Here is a 27,174-nt window from a genome sequence, read left to right as displayed (position 1 = left end):
TAGGCAATATTTAAAGACAGGAAAATAGATAAGATTACTTAAAATAGTCACCAGAAAGCTGAGGGAACTCCAAGGAATAATTTACATAGAAAAGATCTGCTATGGTTTGAATCTCTGTGTTCCCCCAGAATTCATATCTGGAAATCCTATTCCTCAAAGGTGATAATGGTATTAGGAGGTGAGGCTTTGCAGAGGTGAAGGCAGAATGCTGCTGCTGCTGCTGACTCTGTGTGACCCCGTAGATGGCAGCCCACCAGGCTCCCCCGTCTCTGGGATTCTCCAACCAAGAACACTGGTGTGGGTTGCCATTTCCTTCTCCAATGCATGAAAGAGGAAAGTGAAAGTGAAATCGCTCAGTTGTGTCTGACCCTTAGCGACCCCATTGACTGTAGCCCTCCAGGCTCCTCTGTCCATGGAATTCTCCAGGCCAGAATACTGGAAGGGGTAGCCATTCCCTTCTCCAGGGAATCTTGTTTTTGCTGACTGTATAGAGCTTCTCCATCTTTGGCTGCAAAGAATATAATCAATCTGATTTTGGTATTGAGCATCTGGTGATGTCCACGTGTAGAGTCTTCTCTTATGTTGTTGGAAGAGGGTATTTGCTATGATCAGTGCATTCTCTTGGCAAAACTCTATTAGCCTTTGCCCTGCTTCATTCTGTACTCCAAGGCCAAATTTGCCTGTTACTCCAGGTGTTTTTTGACTTCCTACTTTTGCATTCCAGTCTCCTTTAATGAAAAGGACATCTTTTTTGGTGTTAGTTCTAGAAGATCTTGTACATCTTCATAGAACTGTTCAGCTTCTTCAGCATTACTGGTCAGGGCATAGACTTGGATTACTATGATATTGAATGGTTTGCCTTGGAAATGAACAGGGATCATTCTGTCATTTTTGAGATTGCATCCAAGTATTACATTTTGGACTCTTTCATTGACTATGATGGCTACTCCATTTCTTCTAAGGGATTCTTGCCCACAGTAGTAGATATAATGGTCATTTGAGTTAAATTCACCCATTCCAGTCCATTTTAGTTCACTGATTCCTAAAATGTCGACCTTTACTCTTGCCATCTCCTGTTTGACCACTTCCAATTTGCCTTGATTCATGGACCTAACATTCCAGGTTCCTACGCAATATTGCTCTTTCAGCATCAGACTTTACTTTCATTACCAGTCATATCCACAAATGGGTGTTGTTTTTGCTTTGGTTCTGTCTCTTCAGTCTTTCTGAAGTTATTTCTCCACTGATCTCCAGTAGCATATTGGGCACCTACCGACTGGGGGAGTTCTTCTTTCAGTGTCCTATCTTTTTGCCTTTTCATAGTATTCATGAGGTTCTCAAGGCAAGAATACTGAAGTGGTTTGCCACTCCCTTTTCCAGGCTCCAAAATCACTGCAGATGGTGACTGCAGCCATGAAATTAAAAGACGCTTACTCCTTGGAAGGAAAGTTATGACCAACCTAGATAGCATATTGAAAAGCAGAGACATTACTTTGCCAATAAAGGTCTGTCTAGTCAAGGCTATGGTTTTTCCAGTGGTCATGTATGGATGTGAGAGTTGGACTGTGAAGAAAGCTGAGTGCCGAAGAATTGATGTTTTTGAACTGTGGTGTTGGAGAAGACTCTTGAGAGTCCTTTGGACTGTAAGGAAATCCAACCAGTCTATTCTGAAGGAGATCAGCCCTGGGATTTCTTCAGAAGGAATGATGCTAAAGCTGAAACTCCAGTACTTTGGCCACCTCATGCGAAGAGTTGACTCGTTAGAAAAGACTCTGATGCTGGGAGGGACTGGGGACAGGAGGAGAAGGGGACGACAGAGGATGAGATGGCTGGATGGCATCACGGACTCGATGGACGTGAGTCTGAGTGAACTCCGGGAGTTGGTGATGGACAGGGAGGCCTGGCGTGCTGCAATTCATGGGGTCACAAAGAGTCGGACACAACTGAGTGACTGAACTGAACTGAACTACTATACTTTTAAAAGTTAGGTTGTATAAGCTAGCCTGGGGGCATAACCTTATCCTTATTTCTTTGGTAGCCCACATCCTGAATTTCAAACAAACTTGGAATATAACCTATCTATAAGTTGGAGTTCTTCTCTACTGTTCAGCAAGCAACCTTTTCCTAGGTCAGGCTTTACTTACATCAGCAATACTGTTAAGGTTTCTTATATATCATTCAGTTTTCTAGCCCTATTAAGAAATTATCTTATGACCCAGTAACCTGATAAATATTCAGATTCCAAACCACACATTTCAATACTGAGTTCTTAATTACCCTGGATTCTCTGCTATTGCTTCATGAGTAATAATTAGTCTTAACTCCAACCAGAGTGCAAACTCTGAAACCCTCAACACTAAGGACAGTCTTGAGTACAAAAGCTAAAAAATAGTTCCAAATTAACTGCAAAAAAACAAAATTATAAATACTTTAAAGATATCTGTATGGACTGGGAGAAAATATTTGCAAATGATGTGACCAACAAGGGATTAGTCTCCAAACTTTACAAAGAGCTCATGAGGCTTAACAGCATTAAAGCAAACAATCCTATCAACAAATGGGCAGAAGATTTAAGTAGATATTTCTCCAAAGGAAACATACAGATGGCCAAGAGGCAAATGAAATGATGTTTAACACTGCTAATTATTAGAGAAATGCAAATCAAAACTACAATGAGGTATCACCTCATACCAGTCAGAATGATGGATACATGCACCCCAGTGTTCACTGCAGTACTCTTTACATTAGTCAAGACACGGAAGCAACCTGAATATCTATCTAGAGGAATGGATAAAGAAGACGTAGTACATATATACAATGGAATATGATTCAGTCATTAAAAAGAATGAAATAATGTCATTTGCAGCAACACAAATGTACCTAGAGATTGTCATACTGAGTGAAGTAAGTCAGACAGAGAAGAAAAAATATCATATGATATCTGTTTTATGTGGACTTGAAAAAGAAATGATACAAATGAACTTACTTAAAAACAGAGACTCAGAGAACAAATCAGTTTCTGGGGGAAGGGATAGTTAGGGAGTGTGGGATGAACATGTACACACTGCTATATTTATAATGGATAACCAACAAGGACCCACTGTATAGCACATGAAACTCTACTCAATGTTATGTGGCAACGTGGGTGAGAGGAGGGTTTGGGAGAGAATGGATACGTGTGTATATATGGCTGAGTTCCTTCACTGTTCACCTGAAACTGTCACCAAATTGTTAATCAGCTATAAGTCGTCTGTACGACGACACAATTTATATTCCACTGTCACCTACCTTCTTTAAAATTTGTATGTGGATGTTGACTAGTCAATTTCTGGATACCCTGGGTGTGTATAAAGTATACACACACACACACACGGAATTTGTTTCAGAAGTAAAGAATCAAGATCATGATAGAACATTATTATCCTGTTTCATTATTGCTATAATAGTGTGTTTCATCTATAGGTCACTGAGGAAACAAGTTGTGTTCCCTGTCATCTATCTACTTTAAATGCTTTATGAGAGTGTCCATCAATTAAACAGAATGTAACTAGACTTAAGACATATGAAAATGATCTACTGCATATCATTATATATGTTGCAGAACATTAACAGTGTTTAATAATTTTGACATTCTATCTAAAAACACAGCAGAGGAAAGGAAGAAATTTTTTTAAAAACTGGAGTCTTTATATTATATACATGGGACATGGCTCTGTGTGAAACAAGTTTTAAAGAAAATGGGCAAGAATACTGATTAAGTTACCTGTAATCATTCCGATCATCAGCTTTTATTCCAGGCCAATCTCTCTTCAGATACTGACTAGCCAACTTCTGGATACCCTGTTAAAAAATACAAATGTAATATAAATTAAATTATAAAATAAATATTGTGCTATAAAGGAAGCTCTTTTCCTTAAAATATACTACTTAGCAAATCCCATCTTTCTATATGTAAATTTAATTCAGAAGTAAAGAACCAATGATAAACGGCAGAACACTATAACTGGTTTCATTATTTTCAAAGTCTTCTTTTGTCCTCATTTTTAGGAAAAAGGTCAAGTATAAAGATGAGAAAATTGAAACTTAATTGAAATGCTTCTCATTTCACCAAACTATGTGACCAGCCATAGAAACAAACTACCCCTGGTATATGACAGGGAACACAGCTGTCCACCTCCAGAGCTCTGATGACTCAGTTTGATATCTCAATTTCCCATCATTCCTCTGCTGCAGCATTTACTGCATTTCTGAACCCAAGGAGCCAAACTCATATACCAGAAAATAGTATAACACATTCAGTTTGGAGCAGACAGATAAATACTGGCTTGAAAAATTAATGCACAAACTCTGGTGCTATTCCATACTAGTAATTTTCAAGACAAGACTTCAAGGTTTTTTTCTTCTTCTTTTTAAATAATACCATAGCACAAATCACTTAAATGGGAAAAATTAGTTTCACAAAGAAATACCCAATTATTGCTATCCATACAAACATGAAGCTAGACAAAACAGCATTTATTCATAACAGGTAGAGTGGGTATCAGAATTTGAATAGAGAAGACGATTTCATTGGCAAGAGAGGTTAAATTACTCACTCTGAGTATAGAACATACTACTTTTGGAAGGAAACATATGTGGTCCCCTAATATTATAACAGGGCCCAATGTAAAGAATCAGAAATCGTTAAGTTTGGGGTATTCGTCTCCATACATGCAACTTTAAACGGAACAAATAGAGTGCTGAGATGAAGAACAATCACATTAACTGGCTGCCTGCTTTCAGCACAAATTGCCCACGTAAAATCGATGGTGCACTCTATACACGAGACCTTTCTAGTAAGGTCTGATGCCACATCAATTTGGCTTAATTAAATTCACTGTTGAATGCTTCTGTTTATTATTTTTTTAATGAGTCCAACCAAGAATAATAGAGAAGCTCCTTTGAATCTCAATTCCTTTTGAACTTGGCAGTAGTTTGGTTTCACTGTCTTCAGGTCCTATGTATTCTGAAAACTAACAAACAATTGCATATCCACAACACTCTCACTTACATGCCTTGTACTTTAGAGAATACAATTATTAAAACTTCTCTGAATCTGGACAGAATTTGTTTTCAATTCTGTACCTTTTTCAAAGCGTTATTTGTATGAAATATCTTCCCATCACTCTCATTCCTACTGGCTGAATTCTCGCTGTTCCTCCTTTAAACTGATTTTTAAATTTCCTAACACAAAATATTAAAATGTATATAAAGAAAAATGTAGAAAGTTTCATTGCCTGTTTGGTTTCGTTTCATTAAAAGAGAACAGTTTATCATTCTTTCTGCATTTGTTAGCTTGAATTCTTTTTTAAAGAACTATCCCCTCATGCACTATTTGGGTATGCTAAGATACAATTCTTACAGGAAAGGCAAGATAAATATTTGACTGCCTAGTTTTGGTCCAAAAGTGAAGGATGAATTTTTAAAGTAACATTATGCACTCACATGTTTTGAATAACAGATGAGTTTCAATCTATTGCAGTCATTATTCTCTCAGTGCTCCAAATGCTACATCAGTGGTCAGTGGGAGTTCCTCCAAGTTGGCGCCCACATTATGACCCCAACATATTTAAATAATTTTGTTTTCTTTTACAGTTCCTACTCCAGATCTTCAGTAAGCTAGTTTTCCAAGGAATTCTGATTCCTTTCAGACAGAAACCATATTCAGAGACCACAATTCTGGCTACTTCCTTATCCTTTTGCTCATACTTTGTATCTTCCTCTAAGAGGGCTTTTCTAATCACACTGTATACAAAGTAGCTCACTTTTTAATCAGCTGCGGAGTCTCACACTACCCTCAGTTCAGTTCAGTTCAGTTCAGTTGCTCAGTCATGTCCAACTCTGTGACCCCATGAATCCCAGCAGGCCAGGCCTCCCTATCCATCACCAACTCCAGGAGTTTACTCAAACTCATGTCCATCGAGTCGGTGATGCCATCCAGCCATCTCATCCTCTGTCGTCCCCTTCTCCTCCTGCCCCCAGTCCCTCCCAGGATCAGAGTCTTTTCCAACGAGTCAACTCTTCGCATGAGGTGGCCAAAGTATTGGAGTTTCAGCTTTAGCATCAGTCCTTCCAATGAACACACTGTCCTACAGTATTCATAATCCTTATACATTGCTCACTGTTACTATGTGGTTTCAATATGTTTTGTCTATTTGCTGACTATAAGCTCTTTCAGCTATCAATCTTGTCATTTTTTTTAATCACTCTGTCTCCAAGCTATATGTAGCAGAGCCTAGTATTCAGTTGATAGCAATAATGTTCCCTGACTGCATAAATAAATGCCACCTACATAATTTCATTCCTACTGTATAATACTCAAACTCCTTTTGTGTTTTTGCCATTTGGAGTTAGAAACATTTAGACCAAAATTTCTCTGGGTCCTTAATTTTCATACACTCAAAGAGAAAAAACATATACCAGATTTCTAACATTATGACCAGATGGTTTTAATATGATAAATAAGCTCATTAATAAAAGTACAGTCAAATTTGACCATCTTCATTATCAAAAGGGAACACACATGTGGATACCCAAGCAATGAAAAAAGAACATATTTTATGAAGATTCAAGTAAATTAAGATTCCTGAATGCAAAGAAATCATAATGTGTAGACAGAGTAAGAAGCATTCAACATAAAATGGGAAGCAACAGATGGGTTACTGCCTTAAAAGTAGCAGTAAGTGATACAAGTACCCAGGAGGAAAAAATTATCTGATATTTTCCTAACAAATTAATTTAAATAATATTACAGTGACTTTTTCAGTTTAATCACTGCTAAAGTGGCTGCAGGACACTCCATACAGAACATAGCCTCAGATTATGAGGACTAAGAGGGCAGAATGGCAGCACTCTAAAGATATATATAACAAACATCTCAACATTCTTATTTCTTGTAATTCCATTAGGCCCTGTTACAATACAGAAAAATTTTTGGACACTTAGAATACACAAATTCTACTTTAAGTCTCAAAACTAGTTAAGTCTGAATTAGAATCCCTAGTTGTCATTCTAAATCTTCACCCTCAAAATCATTTTGAAGCAGATTTTATATAATTCTTTAAAAAGTTTTTGAAATTATTTCAACTTATCTTTTTTGTGCATTATGAGTTACAAAAGCAATTTCTAGAGCTCTAAACTACAATGTTGAACTGTATTAAACTGAATGGAGCCCTTCAGAGATGAGATGAGGGATTCATGAAATAGACAAACAGCGAGAGCTTTAGATGAAAGACTTTATTCAAGTTAGTTCACAGAAACAGGAATCATGACTCCTGTGTGTTCCATGCAGCTGTTCAAGATCTAATCTGCATGGACGCCCAAGAAATACTCCATGGCCCTGATAGGAAAGGTCATAAATAACATTGCATGCTTCTGAAAGCATTATATACTTAACTGGTCTACCTTTTACATCATGCCTAAGGCTATATCTTATGTATAAAAGGTTTCTTTGTACAGAAAATAAAATCTACCATGAGTAAATGGCTAAGGAAAATAAACCTGTGGCTGGCAATTTTTGTTTAAGTGTTTTTTTTTTTTAAATCTCTTCCCTAGCCCACAGTATTATTATCTAAAACTGGTGCATTAGACATATAATATTTATTTATATTTACATTAGTATCATTAAAATATAATGCTGATTTGATTTCTAATATAGTTTACTCTGGAGCAGTGGTTTCCACAAAAATGTACTATCAATATACTCTTTGGAACACCCGATAACATCCCATTTCAACTTTTAAAAAGCTATCAGTGTCTGATGTAAGACTCGCTTTGTTTCACCTCTCAATAACACTTGTTATATTGCTCTAACAAGTGAAGCAACACAAAGAAAGTCACTGTTCAATAGACACTGGGAAATGGACTGATGGCTTAACCTTTTGTCCATTTACCACAAGAGGCTGAGCAGAAGTGTGCTCTGTGGCTCTCACACAGGTTATTCTGTATCCAATTTTGTCATGAAATTCCCAATACTGTGTAAATGATTGTTAAAAATTAAAGTCCACGGAATAAGTTGGATACTTCTCAAACTGATGTATATTATACAATGCTTTTACTATTCTAAAATTATTTTAATAGTAATAGAGAACTTAACATCCTCTCCTTAAGGGAAGTTTTGAAATGTTTTTCATTGTTTTGTACAGCATATAAAAGTTAAGGTAAAAAAACCCATTATTTTAAATTACATAATAAATTGCCTTTGCATACTTTTCTATTCATTCCATGATAAAATGAGGTATTAATCTCATGTTACATATTAAACATGTATTTACATATTTTAAGACTCTTCCTTTTATCAAAAATAAAGATTAATTGTGTTTAAATGTAATTATATAAGAAAAAATGTAATTATGTAAGTTCTAATGACATATTAGGGGGCAGCAGAGGATGCGATGGTTAGATAGCATCACCAACTCAATTGAATCTGAGTAAACTACAGTAGATAGTGAGGGACAGGAAAGCCTGCCGTGCTGCAGTCCATGGAGTTGCAAAGAGTCAGACACGACTCAGCAACTGAACAACAACATATTAAATGACCTATTTGATTTTAGAACCAAACAGAATAAAAAAGAGAAAGAATTTAATACTCACCAATGATGAAAAAAAAAACTCTCAAAAACTAGCAACAGAAGGAAACTTCCTTAACCTAATAAAAGGTATATACAAAAAGCCTACAGTTAACAAACTTCTAGTAGAAAATGAATGCTTTCCCTTTAAGATTGAGAATAAGGCAAAGATGTGCTCTCTCACCAGTCCTTTACAACACTGTATATGTAGTCCCTAGTGGCTCAACCAGTAAAGAAACTGCCTGCAATGCAGGAGACCCAAGTCCAATCTATGGGTTGGGAAGATCTCCTGGAGAAGGGAATGGCAACCCACTCCAGTATTCTTGCCTGAAGAATCCCATGGACAGAGGAGCCTGGCAGGCTCCATGAGGTCATAAAGAGTCGGACACGACTGAGTGACTAACACTTTCAGTTTCATGTACAGTCCCACCTAGTACAAAAAGGCAAAAAAAGGAAGTTAAAAGAGATACAGATGGACAGGAAAAAATAAAACTACCTTTATTTAAAGATGACATGATTGTCTATGTAGAAAACCACAAATAATCAACAAAAAAAATCTCCTGGAACTAATAATTAAGTTTAGCAGGTGGCAAGATACAAGGACAACATGTAAAACTCCACTGTTCTCCTGTGCACCTGTAATGAACAAGTAGTATTTGAAACTTACAAAAAAAAAAAAAATAGGATAGCATTGTGGGCAAAATGAAACTCAGGAATAAATCTAACAAAATACATGTAAGAACTATAGAGGGAAAAGTCCAAAACACTGATGAAAAAAAATCAGAAAATCCCATGTTAATAGATTAGAAGAGTTCACATTATTAAGATGTCAGTTATTCTGAATTTCACTTATTCATTCACGGCAATCCAAATAAAATTTCCAGAAAGCTAAATATCAAAAGACTGATTTTAAAATGTCCATGGAAATGTAAAGGTACCAGAAATAGCCAAACAATTCTGAAAAATATGAACAAAGTCACAGGACTCACATTATGAGTTCAAAGCTAATTACAACACTACACTATAATGTTACAGTGTGGTATTGGCAAAAGAAAGGACATATAGATCAATGGATAGAAAAGAGCCCAGAAATAGATCCATACAAATATAGTAAACTGATTTTTCACAAAGCACAAATGCAATCAGATGAAGAAAGGATAGTCTATATGAGTAAATGGTTGGAACAAGTGGATAATCAAATGCCAAAAAATGAACATAAACACATATTTCATAACTTACACAAAAATTAACTCAACATAGTTCATAAACGTAAATGTAAAGCACATGTACAAAACATGTAGGGGAACACAAATCTCTTTTACGTCTGGCAAAGAGTTTTTGCAGGTAACATCAAAAGTAACACATGAAGGAAAAAATTAAAAATTGGACTTTATCATAATTAAACTTTCCTTTGGGAAAGAAACTAGGAAAAATACATGCAAATCACATATCTGATAAAGGACTGCATCCAAAAGATATACAGAGCCCTTAAAACTCAACAGTAAGGAAAAAACCAACCCAGAAAGATTAGAACACACACTTCATTAAGATGATGTAATGATAGTAAATAAGCATATGAAAAATACTGAACATCACTTGTCACTATGAAAATTCAGATTATAACAATGAGGTACCACTACATACCTATTAGAATAGCTCAAATCTAAAAAAATAGTACAATGTTAAACATTAATGAGAATGCACAGCCATAGGACATGCCTCTACTGGCGGAAATGTAAAATGGTACAACCACTCTGGAAAACAATTTGGAAACTTCCTATAAAATTAAACACTTCCCATATGACTCAGCAATAGCACTCCTAGGTAGTCCACAAAACTGATGAGAAAATTTATGCTTACACAAATCCCTGCACATGAATGTTTCAAGCGGCTTTATTCATGAAAGTGGAAGTAGCCAAGACATCCCTCAATAGATGAACAAACTATGGTACATCATTACAACAGAGTACCATGCAGTAATAAAAACTAATTAAAAAATAAAAAATAATTTAAAAATTTGTACAACTTGAATAAGCCTTTTTTCTTGTTAAAATTAATTTATTTTTTTATTGAAGGATGATTGCTTTACAGAGTTTTGTTGTTTTCTGTCTAACCTCAACATTCATGTTAAAGTTTTTTCTTCTAGAAAATTTTTGGCCATGCTGCATAGCAGGCAGGATCTTAGTTCTCCAGCCAGGGATTGAATCTGTATCCCCCACAGAGGAAGTGTAGAGTCTTGACCACTAGACTGCCAGGGAAGTCCTGGATAAATCCTAAATGCATTTTGCCAACTGGAAAAAAAAACAAATAAAAAAGCTATATATACACCTTTTGAAATAAAATACGTGTTGGTCTTTGTTCCTAGTTCCTGGCACAGAGCTCATAAAACTCTTGTGGATAGAGGTGTTAGGAGAATTTTGTTCTAACATTTAGCCTTTGAGCCCCAGTTCATGACACAGAGTTTCTAAGTCTCACTGATTTTCCTGGGTGATAGCAATGTCTTTTATTCTATCAGGTGACTTGAGGTGGGTTCTTGGATGAGGGCTGGTCACCAGAAAGACCAAGCCATATTTCCGGAATTTCCAGCCCCATTTCTTAATCTCTAGAGAGGAGAAAGGGGCCAGACTGGAGTTAATAATTGATCATACTCACATGATGAAGCCTCCATAAACATCCCAATAGTATGGGGTTGAGAGTTTTCAGGTTGGTGAAAACGCACAGATGGTGGGAGAATGGCATATCCAAGGAAGGCAAGGAAGCCCTACATCCCTTCCTACATACACTTGCCCTATGCAACTCTGGCAGAGATGATGAGAGTTCAAAATTCGGTGGAGACACTGGAGATCAAACCAGACTGATAAAGATATTTAGCAGGGAAATTTGACATGATAATGGCTGGCAATGGTCTGCTTCCCTGGCGGTTCAGGAGTAAAGAATCGGTCTGCCAACGCGAGTTTGATCTGTGGGATGGGAACCTGGAGGAGGAAATGCCATCCACCTCCAGTATTGTGTTGGGAAAATTCCATGGCCAGAGGAGCCTGGCAGGCTTAAGTTCATCTAGGGTTGCAAAGAACTGGACAAGACTGAGCAAATGAGAAAGAAATGCAAAAAAAGCAAAATGGCTGTCTGAGGAGGCCTTACAAATAGCTGTGAAAAGAAGAGAGGCAAAAGGCAAAGGAGAAAAGGAAAGATAAATCCATTTGAATTCAGAGTTCCACAGAACAGCAAGGAGAGATAAGAAAGCCTTCCTCAGTGATCAGTGCAAAGAAATAGAGGAAAAAAATAGAATGGGAAAGACTAGAGATCTCTTCAAGAAAATGAAAGATACCAAGGAAACATTTCATGCAAAGATGGGCTCGATAAAGGACAGAAATAGTATGGACCTAACAGAAGCAGAAGATATTGAGAAAAGGTGGCAAGAATACACAGAAGGACTGTACAAAAAAGATCTTCACGACCCAGATAATCACGATAGTGTGATCACTTACCTACAGCCAGACATCCTGGAATGTGAAGTCAAGTGTGCCTTAGGAAGCATCATTACAAACAAAACTAGTTTAGGTGATGGAATTCCAGTTGAGCTATTTCAAATCCTAAAAGATGATGCTGTGAAAGTGCTGCACTCAATATGCCAGCAAATTTGGAAAAGTCAGCAGTGGCCACAGGACTGGAAAAGGTCAGTTTTCATTCCAATCCCAAAGAAAGGCAATGCCAAAGAATGCTCAAACTACAGCACAATTGCACTCATCTTACACGCTAGTAAAGTAATGCTCAAAATTCTCCAAGCAATACGTGAACCGTGAACTTCCTGACGTTCAAGCTGGTTTTAGAAAAGGCAGAGGAACCAGAGGTCAAATTGCCAACATCTGTTGGATCATCGAAAAAGTAAGAGAGTTCCAGAAAAACATCTATTTCTGCTTTATATGACTGTGTGGATCACAATAAACTGTGGAAAATTCTGAAAGAGATAGGAATACCATACCACCTGACCTGCCTCTTGAGAAACCTATATACAGGTCAGGAGGCAACAGTTAGAACTGGACATGGAACAACAGATTGGTTCCAAATTGGGAAAGGAGTACGTCAAGGCTGTATATTGTCACCCTGCTTATTTAACTTCTATGCAGAGTACATCATGAGAAACACTGGGCTGGAGGAAGCACAAGCTGGAATGAAGATTGCCAGGAGAAATATCAATAACCTGAGATATACAGATAACACCACCCTTATGGCAGAAAGTGAAGAACAAAAGAGCCTCTTGATGAAAGTGAAAGAGGAGAGTGAAAAAGTTGCCTTAAGCTCAACATTTGGAAAACTAAGATCATGGCATCCGGTCCCATAACTTCATGGGAAATAGATGGGGAAACGGTGGAATCAGTGGCTGACTTTACTTTGGCTCTAAAATCACTGCAGACGGTGACTGCAGCCATGAAAAGAAAAGATGCTTACCCCTTGGAAAGAAAGTTATGACCAACCTAGAGAGCATATTAAAAAGCAGAGACATTACTTTGCCAACAAAGGTCAGTCTAGTCAAGGCTATGGTTTTTCCAGTAGTCATGTATGGATGTGAGAGTTGGACTCTAAAGAAAGCTGAGCACAGAAGAACTGATGCTTTTGAACTGTGTTATTGGAGAAGACTCTTGAGAACCCTTTGGACTGCAAGAAGATCCAACCAGTCCCTCCTAAAGGAGATCAGTCCTGGGTGTTCACTGGAAGGACTGATGTTGAAGCTGGAACTTCAATACTTTGGCCACCTGATGCGAAGAGCTGACTCATTTGAAAAGACCCTGATGCTGGGAAAGATTGAAGGCAGGAGGAGAAGGGGATGACAGAGGATAAGATGGTTGGGGTGGCATCACCGACTCAATGGACATGAGTTTGGGTAGACTCCAGGAGTTGGTGATGGACAGGGAGGCCTGGTGTGCTGTGGTTCATGGGGTTGCCAAGAGTTGGACACCACTGAGTGACTGAACTGAACTGAGCAAATGAACACACAAGAGGAAGAGATAAGAAGGAAGGAGACAGCAAAGATGACTCTCTGTATTTTGGCTTTATACAAATGGACAGATGGTGGTACCTTCCCCAGGGATGAATACACAGGCAGGCTACTTAACTGCAGAAAGGGCTGCTGGATTATAATATAAATGATCCTAGATTTAGCAGAAGTATAAGAAAAGAGAAGTCACTATCTCTCCTAAAGTGAGAGATGCCAGGAAAACCTATGTGAACTTAAGTACTCTGGAACTGGATCTGAAAAAGGCAAACACGAATTTAACCACCTGAGAAAGGAAGAGGGTGTTTCAGGTTTTGGCAAAACTTAGGTGATAAAAACACTGTGATATAAAAAATAATAGGGAAAATGAAGAGAAACGTCGATGGGGTAAATTTTTACTTCAAAGCAACCAACTTGTTCTTTGAAGCTTACATTTATACTTTATATAATGAACTCTTCTTTAGTATTTAGGAGATAACTACTCTCAAAGAAGTTTTCCACGAAGTTATTCCTGTACTTTAAGAATGACCCTCCAATGTCTTTCTTTTACATAATTCAGAGTAAAAGCACTATTACTACCACTGTGCTTAAAATGCAATCATAAAAACACATTTACAAAGATGTTTTCTTGAAGAGTTGTGGTCTTAATAATAACTAGGATATATCATTTTAAGTTAATTTACTGTGCTTATAAAGCTCAGTGTTTCCTTTAATATAAACAAGAGGTAGAAAATTATCTGCTTGAATTATGCTTAGTTCTCCAATGAATGTTGCTGTTACAACCATGAAGAGAAAGTATGTGCATAAATTCTGTTGGACTTAAACAGAGAAGACATGTTAAATGTCCAGTTTATACAATGCTGTTGCCAATATAACTTGGAAGTTTGTCCAGTAAAAGGTTATCTTCCTTTTAGGAGGCAAAAGGCCAAACCTACCTGATATTAAATACTAAATGTCAGTTATCTGATCATTTTCAAGTTCACGTCAACCATCTCACTCCAGTTTTGTTGACTCCTATAGAGTTCTTCCACTTATTCCCAAACAATTTATATATAAGTTTTAATCAAGAGAAAATCCTACTGACTAAAAGCACTGACTTAGCTTCTCTCTCTTACTTCAATAGTTTTTACTGCATTTTTCCATTTTTCAGTAGACTGTTTAACTACAAAATGATGGTTATACTTTTATGAATTTTTTTTCTTCCCCCCATATTTTGGGAATTTTTCTTTTCACATTGCTAGAAGCCATTAGTAAGAAAAACAATAGTTTTCACTAAGTGTTACAGTCATCTTCCAATAGAGATTTATATCATTTGCTGTCAACAAATAAATTTAAGGGATTTATTTTATAATATTTAAAACATTACCAATTGGAAGACATAAATGATGACACATTTTTAGAGCAAAATATACTAACTTTGCCTTATTTAGAATGTTAAAGAGTCACTAGACATCATCAAAATTATGTTTTTTTCAATTGTTAAAATTAAAGTTAGATTTCAAGGCTTGTATTAGCTGATACCTATTTGTAAGCTTCTGACTGAAGGGTCTTATTGAGGGGGAAAAACAAGGTAGGTGCTGTTGTTTTTAAATAATAACAAAAGTGTTATATTAGTCAACATAACTGAACTATCCACTTGATCTCCAAGACAGCTATAAAAGCAGTTCCTTCTTCAAGCAGAAACTGGAATGTTTCAAATCAACAAGCAAATAATTTCATGGGCTGGACCCTTTGTTTTTTGTTGGTCAGTCGTTAACTCATGACTGACTCTTTGGACCCCATGGACTGCAGCATGCCAGGCTCCGCTATCCTTCACTAGCTCCCAGAGTTTGCTCAGATTCAGATCCACTGAGTCAGTGATACTATCTAGCCATCTCATCTTCTGCCACCCCCTTATTCTTTTGCCTTCAATCTTTCCAAGCATCACATTTTTTTCCAATGAGTTGGCTCTTTGCATCAGGTGGCAAAAGTATTGGAGTTTCAGTTTCAGCATAAGTCCTTCCAATTAATATTCAATTCTTCAGGATTGACTGCTTTCATCTCCCTTGCAGTACAAGGGACTCTCAAGAGTCTTTTTCAACACCACAATTCAAAAGCATCAATTCTTTGTTGATGTTCTCGTATCTGTACATGACTACTTATAAAACCATAGCTTTGACTATATGGACTTTGGTCAGCAAAGTGATGTCTCTGCTTTTTAATATGCTGTCTAGGTTGGTTACAGTTTTCCTTTCAACTGAAGGAGGGAAAAGCAAACCACTCCAGTATTTTTGTTGTAAGAACTCCATGAACAGTATGAAAAGCATCCTTAGTTATCTTGAAATAGAGGGGGGCAATCCAGAAGAGACAGACAAAATGTGACTGAATATATAGGTCAATGAAAGCCATTCTTCCTCATTTCTCCTGTTGGATGGAAAACATAATTAACCATTAAAGTTAATAGCTGAGTACTTAATATTCGCACTCAAGTAATATTTAAAGTCAGGCTTCCCTGGTGGCTCAGTGGTGAAGGATCCACCTGCCATTACAAGAGATGCAGTTTCAATCCTTTCCTGGAGAAGGAAATGGCAACCCACTCTAGTATTCTTGTCTGGAGAATCCCATGGACAGAGGAGCCTGGTGGGCTACAGTCCAGTTCAGTTCAATTCAGTCGATCAGGCAGGTCTGACTCTTTGTGATCCCATGGATGGCAGCACGCCAGGCTTTCCTGTCCGTCACCAACTCCCAGAGTTTGCTCAAGCTCATGTGCAATCAGGTTGGTGATGCCATCCAACCATCTTACCCTCTGTCATCCCCTTCTTCTCCTGCCTCCAATCTTTCCCAGCTTCAGGGTCTTTTCAAATGAGTCTGTTCTCCACATCAGGTGGCCAAAGTACTGCAGTTTCAGCTTCAGCATCAGTCCTTCCAATGAATATTCAGGACTGATTTCCTTTAGGATGGACTGCCTGGATCTCCTTGCAGTCCAAGGGACTCTTAAGAATCTTTCCAACACCACAGTTCAAAAGCATCAATTCTTTGGTGCTCAGCCTTCTTTATAGTCCAACTCACACATCTATACATGACCACTGGAAAACCATAGCATTGACTAGACGGACCTTGTTGGCAAAGTAATGTCTCTGCTTTTGAATATGCTGTCTAGGTTGGTCATAACTTTCCTTCCAAGGAGTAAGCGTCTTTTAATTTCATGAATGTATTCACCATCTGCAGTGATTTTGGAGCCCCAAAAATAAAGTCAGTCACTGTTTCCATTGTTTCTCCATTTGCCATGAAGTGATAGGACAAGATGCAATGATCTTAGTTTTCTGAATGTTGAGTTTTAAGCCAACTTTTTCACTCTCCTCTTTCACTTTCATCAAGAGGCTCTTTAGTTCTTATTCACATTCTGCCATAATGGTGGTGTCATCTGCATATCTGAGGTTATTGATTTTTCTCCCAGCAATCTTGATTCCAGCTTGTGCTTCATCCAGCCCACCGTTTCTCATGATGTACTTTGCATATAAGCAGAATGACAAATACAGCCTTGACGTACTCCTTTCCCAATTTGGAACCACTGTGTTGTTCCATGTCTGGTTCTAACTGTTGCTTCTTGACCTGCATAGAGATTTATCAGGAGGCAGGTAAGGTGGTCTTCCCATCTCTTTGAGAATTTTCCACAGTTTGTTGTAATCCACACAGTCAAAGGCTTTGGCATAGTCAATAAAGCAAAAGTAGATGTTTTTCTGGAACTCTTTTGCTTTTTCTATGAGCCAACAGATGTTGGCAATTTGATATCTGGTTCCTCTGCCTTTTCTATAGTCCATGGGGTCATAAAAAGAGCCAGACATGACTAAGTGACTAAACAAACAAGCAAACAAAACAAATATTTAAGGTCACCACTTTACGCAGTAGATGCAACATAAGTTTTTGGAGGCTAAGTAATCTGATTAAGATTAGTTAAGCCTGGGTTCAAAATCAGGTCTTCTTTCAAAGTTTAAAACACTTTCTGAGCACTCAATTATTACTCTCAATCCCTGGCAAACACTGATCTTTTTACATCTCTAGTTTTGCTTTTTCCAGAATGTCATATATTTGGAATAATATAGCATTGTAGCCATTTCAGATCAGCTTCTTCCACTTTACAAGATGCATTTAAGTGTCTGCTGTGTCTCTTAGTGGCTAGACAGCTCAGCTCTGTTTATCACTAACTACTATCCATTGTCAAGATGTACCCCAAGTTGTTCACACTTTCACCTACTAAAGGACATCTTATCTGCTACTAAATTTTGGTAATAAACAAAGCTACTATAAATACTCATACAGTATAGGTTTTTTGTGTGAACTTAAGTTCTGAACATATCTAAGCAAACATCAAAATGTGCAATTGCCTGATTTTGTGATAAGACTGTGCTCAGCTTCCAAAAGCGGATGCACCATTTTCCATTTACTCTAGCAATGGGAAACCATTGCTCCACATCCTAGACAGCATTTGGTATTGTCAGTATTTTGGATTTCAGCCGAACAAGTATGCAGTGGTATCTTACTGGCAATTCCTTAATGACTATGATGTTAAGCATCTTTCATATCCTTATCTACCACCTGTATATCTTTTCTGTTGAAGTATCAGGTCAGGTATTTGACCTATTTTTTAATTGGGTCATCTATTTATTATTGAATTTTAAGATGTATTTGTATACTTTTGATTTAAGTCCTTTATCAGACGCATGTTTTGCAGATACTTTCTTCCAGTCCTGTCTTTTCATTTTCTTAACAGTCTTTTTCTCAGAGAAGACATTTTTAATTTAACATCTGTATTTTCAACATTGAGTTTTATTAACTAAGGTAAAGGAATCTTTAGACTTAGGGAAACAGATTAGTGAAAAAGGAAAAAACTAAGGCTCCAAGGTTAGTTCTGACAACGGACTAAGTATGAAAATATGTACAGGTGGTATTTCACTCTAAAGTAGTGATATGATTATGACTATGATTACATATAATCTAACTTTTGTGAATAATAATCATAGAACTCTGAACTGAACTAAACTCTGCATAAGATGAGAAAGTTTTATGCAAATCATTTCATAATTTGGCTGTTTCGAAAGTTTCAGTCACCACCATTTTTTCTTAAAATACGGGTAATCTGTAGATCTCATTTCTACAAAAATAATTTCTCATTCCTAATGCTTCTAACAATACCAGTAAGAGAATAATTTTCACAAATTCAGAAATCTTTGTTAGAAAGCAACATGTTATCTTCTGTTGTTTTTGAATGATCCTTTATCAAGAGAAAATTTTATTATACAGCTATGTACAAGTGCTATGAAGTAACAGAGTAAAAGACACTAGACAGATTTGAGAGACGGGAAAAGCAGAGTCAAGGGAAAGTTTCACAGAAAAAGTGATATTTGAGTTGGGCCTTAAAGAAAGAAGTATAAAGGACTTCCCAGTGACCAGGGAGAGGGGAAATGATGTGCATACACAAATGTGTCAAGCATAATAATGGGAAGGAATTGGGGAGTCAGATAACACTGGATTTAAATCTTGGTCCATTACTCTCTAGTAGTACAATGCTAAACAAGTCCTATCTCCTTTCTTATCTGTAAAATGGAGGTAAATTCATGACTTACAGGGCGTGTAAAGTTTAAGCAAAGCTATTTTAATAAGCATTCAATAAGTCTTAAATATCCCATTGAAATTCAAAGGAGGGAGTAATCATCAGATCTTTATTTCTAGATCAATGATGCTGATGTGGAAGCTTCATTATAAAGAGAAAGGTGGGTGATCCAATCACGAAGTTACTATGTGCTCTAAGCAGTGCAAGGAGAAAAGAAAAGAGATGCTCCAAAGCAAAACTGCAGCCTGGGAACTAACACATGTTGTAGGGGGGAAAGACTGAAATCAAGTGAAATTGTTACGTAGTTAGAATAGGAAAAAGGAGTCCAGAATGGTAGCGGCTAAAAGACAAAGAAGGGAAAAGCCCGTGAAAATGGAACAAAGGAAGGTCTGAGGACTGGAGTGAGGACCTCAGGTAAAACAAACAGCCCTCTTGGCTAGCCCAATCTACATAGGGCAGGCCCAAGCGATGGAGAAAAAACATAAAAAGAGGAGGCAAAATTGGGCCAGGGGCTTCTCTTCTCCTCATGTCTTTTGGGTTGGCCTGCCCTCATGCCTCAAGGATATATTCTCCTTTGCTTTTGAAATAAAACTAGACTCTTAACACTCGCCCAACCAAGGAAATTATATGCGGCTGTAACACTGGTCCCTCCGGCGCTTCAAATTTTTGTTGCGATGAGACAGAACTGAGGAAATTACATGCTCTCCCGACATCTATGGTGCCGTGACTCAGATTTAACCCAGCTGAAGCAACCTTGGCTTGGCCCCCACAAGATAGAGGCCAAGCACAGCAGAAGCTCGGCGAAAGCTTCCACAGTGGAAGAGGAATGCAAAAAAAAAAAACCAGCACAGGGGAAGTGACAAGAAGCCCAGTGTGCTGGAAACCGAATAGCAAAAACAAACGCAACAGAAAGCTCAGGCGGCTCAGTCTCAGATTCCAGAAGACCTCCAGTTAAGGTAGGAGATTCTCGCTCCTAAGGCTGGAAGGACATACATATGGCTAACAAAGTCTTACTTCCTTTACAATCTCTCTTGACTGTAAACGATTCTTTTACAATCTCTCTTGATTGTAAACGGTTCCTTTACAATCTCTCTTGATTGTAAATGACTCCTTTACAGTCGTTTCTTGTTTCCTTGAACCCCCCGTGAACAGGTGAGTGGCAATGGGTGCAACTGAGGGACTCTGGCAGGGGCTACTCCTCAGTGTGTCCCAAAAGCTCCACTATTTGCTTGGGCCCCAGTAGCTGTTGCCCAAGTGAGTGCGGGTTCTTCTGTCCTTAATCTTCTTTGTGTCAAAGATCAGGCCAATGCAAACTGTAAGCGCAGGTCAGGTATTTAGCAGATTTTCCAGCAGGTTATGAAGGGTATTCCTAATATGTTTTTCCCACTGCTTTTTCCTCCTGTCCCTCAGCTCCTCTTTCCATCTATGCCACTGCTTACTAAGTTTTGGGCAAGTAATCATCTTTCCATTTCTGAAAGTTGCGCTTGAAACCATTTACCTAAGATTGGGACTCAACCCCATGTGGCAGGGACCCTGTGCTATATGCTTAGTCATTCAGTCATATCCAGCTGGGACCTGAGCCTGGCCAAAACCCCCGGTTTTAGGACCTAATGAAGCTCAGGCTCTGATGTCTCATTGCAAAAATTCAGTGAGAGACACAGGGATAAGTAAGAGGTGGATTTGTTAGGATTCAGAGAAAAACACACTCCACAGGGTGTGGGCCATCGCAGAGGGCAAGGGCGCTGGCCATGGAATCTGGTGTGGTTAGTTTTTATGAGCTAGGTGATTTCATATGGTGATGAGTGGGGGGAACCACCCACTCCTCAGTCTTTTGGCAGTGCCTTGGAACTGTCCTGGCACTTCTGTATCATTTAGCTTGCAGACTGGGGCTCAAGGTTTAGTTGAATTTAACTTGTCATCTTGGACCCATTTGATTTTAATTGGCTTATGTTATGCCCTTGGGCTATGTCATTCTTTCAAAAGTTATGCCCAGACTCCTTCCTTCCTGTTTCATGCTCTTTTCCTGAGTCCCATCTGGACCCACAATGTAGCCTCTACAATTTTCTGGAGGGACAACCAGAAAACAGCCCTTGAGAGAGAAAAACTATACAATATCCAAGCCCTCTAGATAGTCAGGCCTTCATCTTCCATGCTTCCTACAACATGTGAAACAACAGCATCTCTCAATGGACCCGCCAGGGTGGGTGACGGACACACAATGCCTGCTAGAAGTCCATCTGTTGGTGGCATCCCTTCGAGGGCGATTGGGCTTCCAGAGATAATGTTTGCCACTTTGCGAGTTAGCCCTGCAGGCTGTTTGGGCCCAAACCCTTGCCACACTTCTCCTAAAGTTACAAACATAACTTTGGACCAAATTTCCACTCCACTTTTATGGAACACCTGATCTGTTGCCTCTTCTGAATTTGTTCTTAAGCCACTTACTAACTCTACAGTCAGGACTCTGCCCCCTTGTAGGCCACATTGCTCCACCCTACTTATTATTAAAATACTCTTAATGCCCCTAACAGGACCAGATAACCCACTCCTTTGTCATTACATCTGCTACTACCTAAAGTGATTGGAAACACCCTAAACTGCTCTTATGGAGGACTAGGGGAGGAAATCAGTGACTTACATTCCCTCAGAGCAGTAAGATGATAAGGCTTATGACTGTTTCACCAGGTTTGCAGTCTCAGGACACAGGCTTGAATTACTTTACATCATGTTATCTATTCTCATCCACAGTGGACAAACCAGCAATGAGTTAAGATTACAACCCCTTAATTCTACCCAGCACTGGTCATGCTGGAGACCTTGGGGATACCCAACTCCAGTCCGGGGGTCCCAGGAGGTAGACCTGCCTTGATCTGCCTAGGGATCTGGCCCTCAAAAGGTTGTCACGCCTCAACCTGCTTGGGGATCTGCCAGTCCAGGGGTCCCAGAAGGTCGACATGCCTCAACCTGCCCAGGGACCAATTCTCAGGAGGCCAACATGCCTTGACCTGCTGATCTCCAGGAGGCTGCCATGCCTCAACCTGCCTGGGGATCTGCACCCTGACCCAGGGACGCCCGGGCCTCAGGTTGCAAGAGTACTAGGTAGGATAAGCTTCAGTAGGAATCATCCCTAAGGAAGTCCACCCATGGAAATAGAAGGAAGCCTATTAGCTGTGGGACTAGGCCCAGTCTCAGCAATAACTCAGGAGCCCAACAAGAACCCCATTGCCTTTCTGGAAATGTTAAAAGAGGCCCTCCAAAAGTCTACAAATCTGGACTTAAGACTCTTACGAGGGACAGGTGATTTTAAAGGACAAATTCCTGTCCCAATGTGCATCAGACATCAGGATAAAGATACAACAGCTATACCAGCAGGACACTGCCACCTCTATAGATGAGATGGTCCAGAGAGCCACCAAAACCTTTTATAATAGAGAACAAGAGAGGGAGGCCAAGGCCCAGGAAAGGGAGAAAAGGAAAGAGACAAGGCATGCCCAGGTGCTGACCGCCCTCCAGGGAAGCCCTATGGCAAACCCCAAGTCTTAGGCACAAGGCAAATGCCTAATCTGTAGACAGGCGGGACACTGGACCAAAGAGTGTCCAAACCGTGACAAGTCTCCTAAAACAGCTTGCTACAAATGCCATCAACTGGGACACTGGGTGACACTCTGTCCTTGGGACCCAAGAACCTCAAGATCAAGCACCAAGCCTTCCCTCATGATGGTTCAACAGGACTAAAGCAGCCCACTCCAGCCAGCCTGCCGTTACAGACAACCATCATGGGGCTGGAGCTAAGGGTGCAACTGGATGTGGCAAGTAGGTCTGAGAATTTCTTGGTTGACACAGGGGCTACCTACTCTGTCCTGACCTCCTGCTCCAGAGCCTTCTCCCCATAAACCTGTACCATTTTGGGTGCTACAGGAAAAACAATTACAAAAATATTCACCTGAGCACTTCTTTGTTGCTGGGATGGGCAAATATTTTCCCACGAGTTTCTGGTGGTCCCTGAGTGTCCCACTCCCTTATTGGGAAGAGATCTTTCCCTGCCTTTGAAATCTTGCAGCTATTGCAGTCCTGATAGAAGATGCTTTAAAACTCTCTCTTGGGGGCGAACTATTTTTACCAGCCACCAAGTGAAACAACTCCTGAATGGGAAAGGCCATTTATGGATGTCTGATCAAAGGATCTTCAGATATCAAGTACTGTTGTTGATGGAAAATCCAGGCCTGACTATATCCTCTTGACAGGTTCTTAACCCAGCTACCCTCCTGCCTACCCCCAAGGGCTCTCTCCTCTTTCACTCTTGCCTAGAAATTTTGGACCACTGGATAAAACCCCAAGAGGGATTGTAAGAAGATCCTCTGATCTATCCTGAGGAAATCTGGTACACTGATGGAAGCAGCTTTGCCTTGGATGGAAAAAGAAAGTTGGATATGCAGTAGTCTCCAATTTTGAGACCATAAAGGCTAAACCTTTGCCACCAGGTACTTCAGCCCAATTAGCTGAGCTCATAGCCCTGATTCAAGCTTTAGAGCTGGGAAAAGAAAAAAGAGTAGCCATTTACTCTGACTCCAAATATGCCTTTCTGGTGCTACATGAACATGTTGCTATTTGGAAAGAAAGAGGCCACTTGACCACCCAAGGTTCCCAGTCAAATATGGTGACCAAATCCTTAGGCTCTTAGAGGCAGTACATCTGCCCACCGAGGTTTCAGTTCCCACTGTAAAGGACACCAAAAAGGGAGCACAGAAGTGGCACGAGGGAACCAAGCAGCTGATCAGGCAGCTAAGAGAGCAGCATTACAGAACAATGATGTAATAGGGGTCGCTACCTTAGTTCCACAGACTAATTTGCCAGAAATTCCTTCATATGAAGGTGAGACTCAAGGCTAAGAGTGAGGGCTTTCAAGAAGATCATATGGGGTGGTTTGAAAAGGATGGACTCCTTTTTCTGCCTGGGAATCTCCAATGGAAGTTGGTTAACTCCTTACATGCTACCACTCATTTAAGGGAAAAGGCCCTCCAAAGATTACTAGGAAGGTCCTTCAGACGAACAGGCCTTCAAACAATTGCAAGGCAAGTGGTCTCCTCTTGTCCCACTTGCCAATTAAACAACTCCCAAGGAGCTCGAAGACCACAGCTGGCCCAGCCTATTCAACGATGTGGGACCTACCCAGGAGAAGACTAGCAGATGGACTTCACCTAGATGCCAGTTTCTCAAGGGTATAAATACCTATTAATCATGATAGACACATTCACAGGATGGATTGAAGGCTTTCCCACCCAGACTGAGAAGGTTGAGGAGGTGGTAAAAAAAAAAAAAAAAATCGCTCCATGAAATCATTCTGAGATTTGGTCTGCCCAGGTTATTACAAAGCGACAATGGGATCATTTATTTCTAAGGTTACCCAAGAGGTCTTGAAAGCATTGGGCATTACTTATTATCTCCACTGTGCCTGGAGGGAGGCCTCAGTCTTCAGGAAAAGTAGAAAGAGCCAACGAATTCTTAGAATCAGTGATAAAGAAGATAACCCAGGAGACCTCCCTGGGATGGAAGGAGGCTTTACCAAAAGCTCTCCTCCACACCTGTACTGCCCCTAAGGAATAGGCCGGTCTTAGTCTTTAAGAGATGCTATATGGGAGACCTTTTGTTTACGTCAATGACCTCTTCCTAGATCCAGAGGTTCAGACCCTCCGGTCTTATACCATGGCTTTGGGCAATCCCAACAGGATATATGCTTGGGGGTATCAACCAGGACCCAAAAGATTCTAAAGTGCCACTACATGCTCCAGGGACTCACGTCCTAATTAAAGTCTGGAAAGATGGATCTCCAAAGACTCAACTCCAGCCCACATGGAAAGGCCCCTACCCTGTAATACTTTCTACCCCCACAGCAGTCAAGGTACCAGGACATGACTCCTGGATTCACTACTCACGAGTCAAGCCATGGAAGAAAACAGAAGAGGACACTCAATACACCTGTGAGCTCCTGGGAGATCTCAGATACCTATGCAGGACTACAAATGAGTATCATTCTAATGAACACCCTCAAAACTAAGTTTTGGGGCATAAGATTTCTCAGGATAGTTCTAAAGAGCCAACACTGCTTGATAGGAGTTGTACTCCAAAATAGACAGGAGACAGATCTCCTGATTCCTGAACAAGGAGCATCTTGAGTCATCTTGAATGACACTTGCTGTTTCTTGGTAAATACCTCCAGCCAAGTTAAAGTCTCACAGTCCTCAAGAAAAACATTCAGACCCTACAGGATCTCAAAGAATGAGCTGGAGAGTTCTCAGGGTGGCTACAATCTCTCTCTGGGGGATCCTCCTGGCAATGGGAAATCTGGAGTTGGCTAATGCCCCTACTGCTTATGATTGCTCCATGTGTTATCAATTGTCTAACCTGTTTTGTCTCTGCCCAGGTCAACAAGCTACAATATGCAGTGCCAGTTCAACAAGAACATATAAAACTACAGCCAACCAGAGAAAATACCGCTCACTCTTTGACAGACACAGCTATAAGGACTCTGAGACTAGCAAGAGGGCAGGCCCAATGCCCCTCACCATCCCAGTTCAGCAGGAAGTAGCCAGAGAGACCCTCGACACACCTATTCCCAAAGAACTGGGCCTCCCATCTCTTAAAGGGGGAATGTTAGGTAGTTAGAATAAGAAAAAGGAGTCCAGAATGCTGGTGGCTAAAAGACACAGAAGGGAAAAGCCCAAGAAAATAGAACAAAGGAAGGTTTGAGGACCTTAGTGAGGACCTCAGATAAAACAAACAGCACTCCTGGCTAGCCCAATTTACATAGGGCAGGCCGAGGGGGAAGAAAAAAACATATAAAAAGAGGAGCCAAAATTGGGCCAGGGGCTTCTCTGCATCTTTTGGGTTGGCCTGCCCTCATGCCTCAGGGATATATTCTCTTTTGCTTTCTAAATAAAACTGAGCTGTAACATGGAGCTGTAACACTGGTCCGTATGAGGAAATTACACGTGGCTGTTAACACTGGTCCATCCGAGGGCTATAACACTGGTCCGTCTGTCGCCTCAAATTTTTGTTGTGATGAAACAGAATCAAGGAAATTACACACTCCTCAGACAAAATCAAGACTAATTACCATTAAAAATATCTTAATATTGATCATAAATTTAAAAGTCTAAAAGCTACACTACCCATTAGGGTGGCTACTATGAAAAAACACCAGAAAACAACAAGTGTTGATGAGGTTGCAGGAAACTAGAACTGTTGGTAGGAATGTAAAATGGTACAGCCACTAGGAAAAACAGTATGGAGGTTCCTTAAGAAGTTAAGTATGGGGGGGAAGGGTTAATTCAGAGTTTTGGATTAACATAAACACAACTATAGATAAAACAGAACCAACAAGGACCTACTATAGAGCACAGGGAACTCTATTCAGTATTCTGTAAAAAACCTATATGGGTAAAGAATACGAAAAAGAAAGAAGACACATATATGTGTAACTGAATCACTTTGCTGTACAGCTGAAACTAGCACATTTAAATCAACTATACTCAAAAAAATATTTTGAAAGGGAATAAAAAAGAAAAAGAAACTAAGTATAGAATTATCATATGGTCCTGTTGGGTAGTTAGAATAGGAAAAAGGAGTCCAAAATGGAAGTGGCTAAAAAACACAGAAAGGAAAAGCCTGTGAAAATGGAACAAAAGAAAATCTGAGGACCAGAGTGAGAACAAAGAGCCAGGTGAAACAAACAGCCCTCCTGGCTAGCCCAATTTACATAGAGCAGGCTCAGTGGGAGGAGAAAACCCATATAAAAAGAGGAGCCAAAATTGAGCCCCTCTCTTCTTTTGGGTCAGCCCACCTTCATGCCTCAAGGAGGTATTTTCCTTTGGTTGCCAAATAAAACTGAGCTGTAACTGAGCTATAACACTGCTTCCCCTCAACCCCTGCCCCATTTCAAATCTTTGCTGCAGTGAGACGGAACCAAGGAAATTACACATTCCCCTGAC

The 27,174-nt window shown here is 39.6% G+C and overlaps 1 protein-coding gene across 2 annotated transcripts in view; it reads right to left on the bottom strand.

Moving 5' to 3' along the window:
* The window catches only part of FCHSD2 (FCH and double SH3 domains 2), a 242,298-nt gene that overhangs the window by 149,565 nt on the left and 65,559 nt on the right, over window positions 1-27,174 (bottom strand). For both annotated transcript variants that reach the window (XM_018059383.1, XM_018059382.1), the window contains exon 4: window positions 3,764-3,840. In XM_018059383.1, the coding sequence (XP_017914872.1) occupies window positions 3,764-3,840 (77 nt within the window). The remainder of the gene's footprint in view (window positions 1-3,763; window positions 3,841-27,174) is intronic.

Source organism: Capra hircus, chromosome 15, assembly GCF_001704415.2.
Source record: "Capra hircus breed San Clemente chromosome 15, ASM170441v1, whole genome shotgun sequence".
Taxonomy (NCBI): domain Eukaryota; kingdom Metazoa; phylum Chordata; class Mammalia; order Artiodactyla; family Bovidae; genus Capra; species Capra hircus.
Note: the sequence above shows the minus strand (reverse complement) of the source record. Positions and strands in the feature narration are given on the sequence as shown.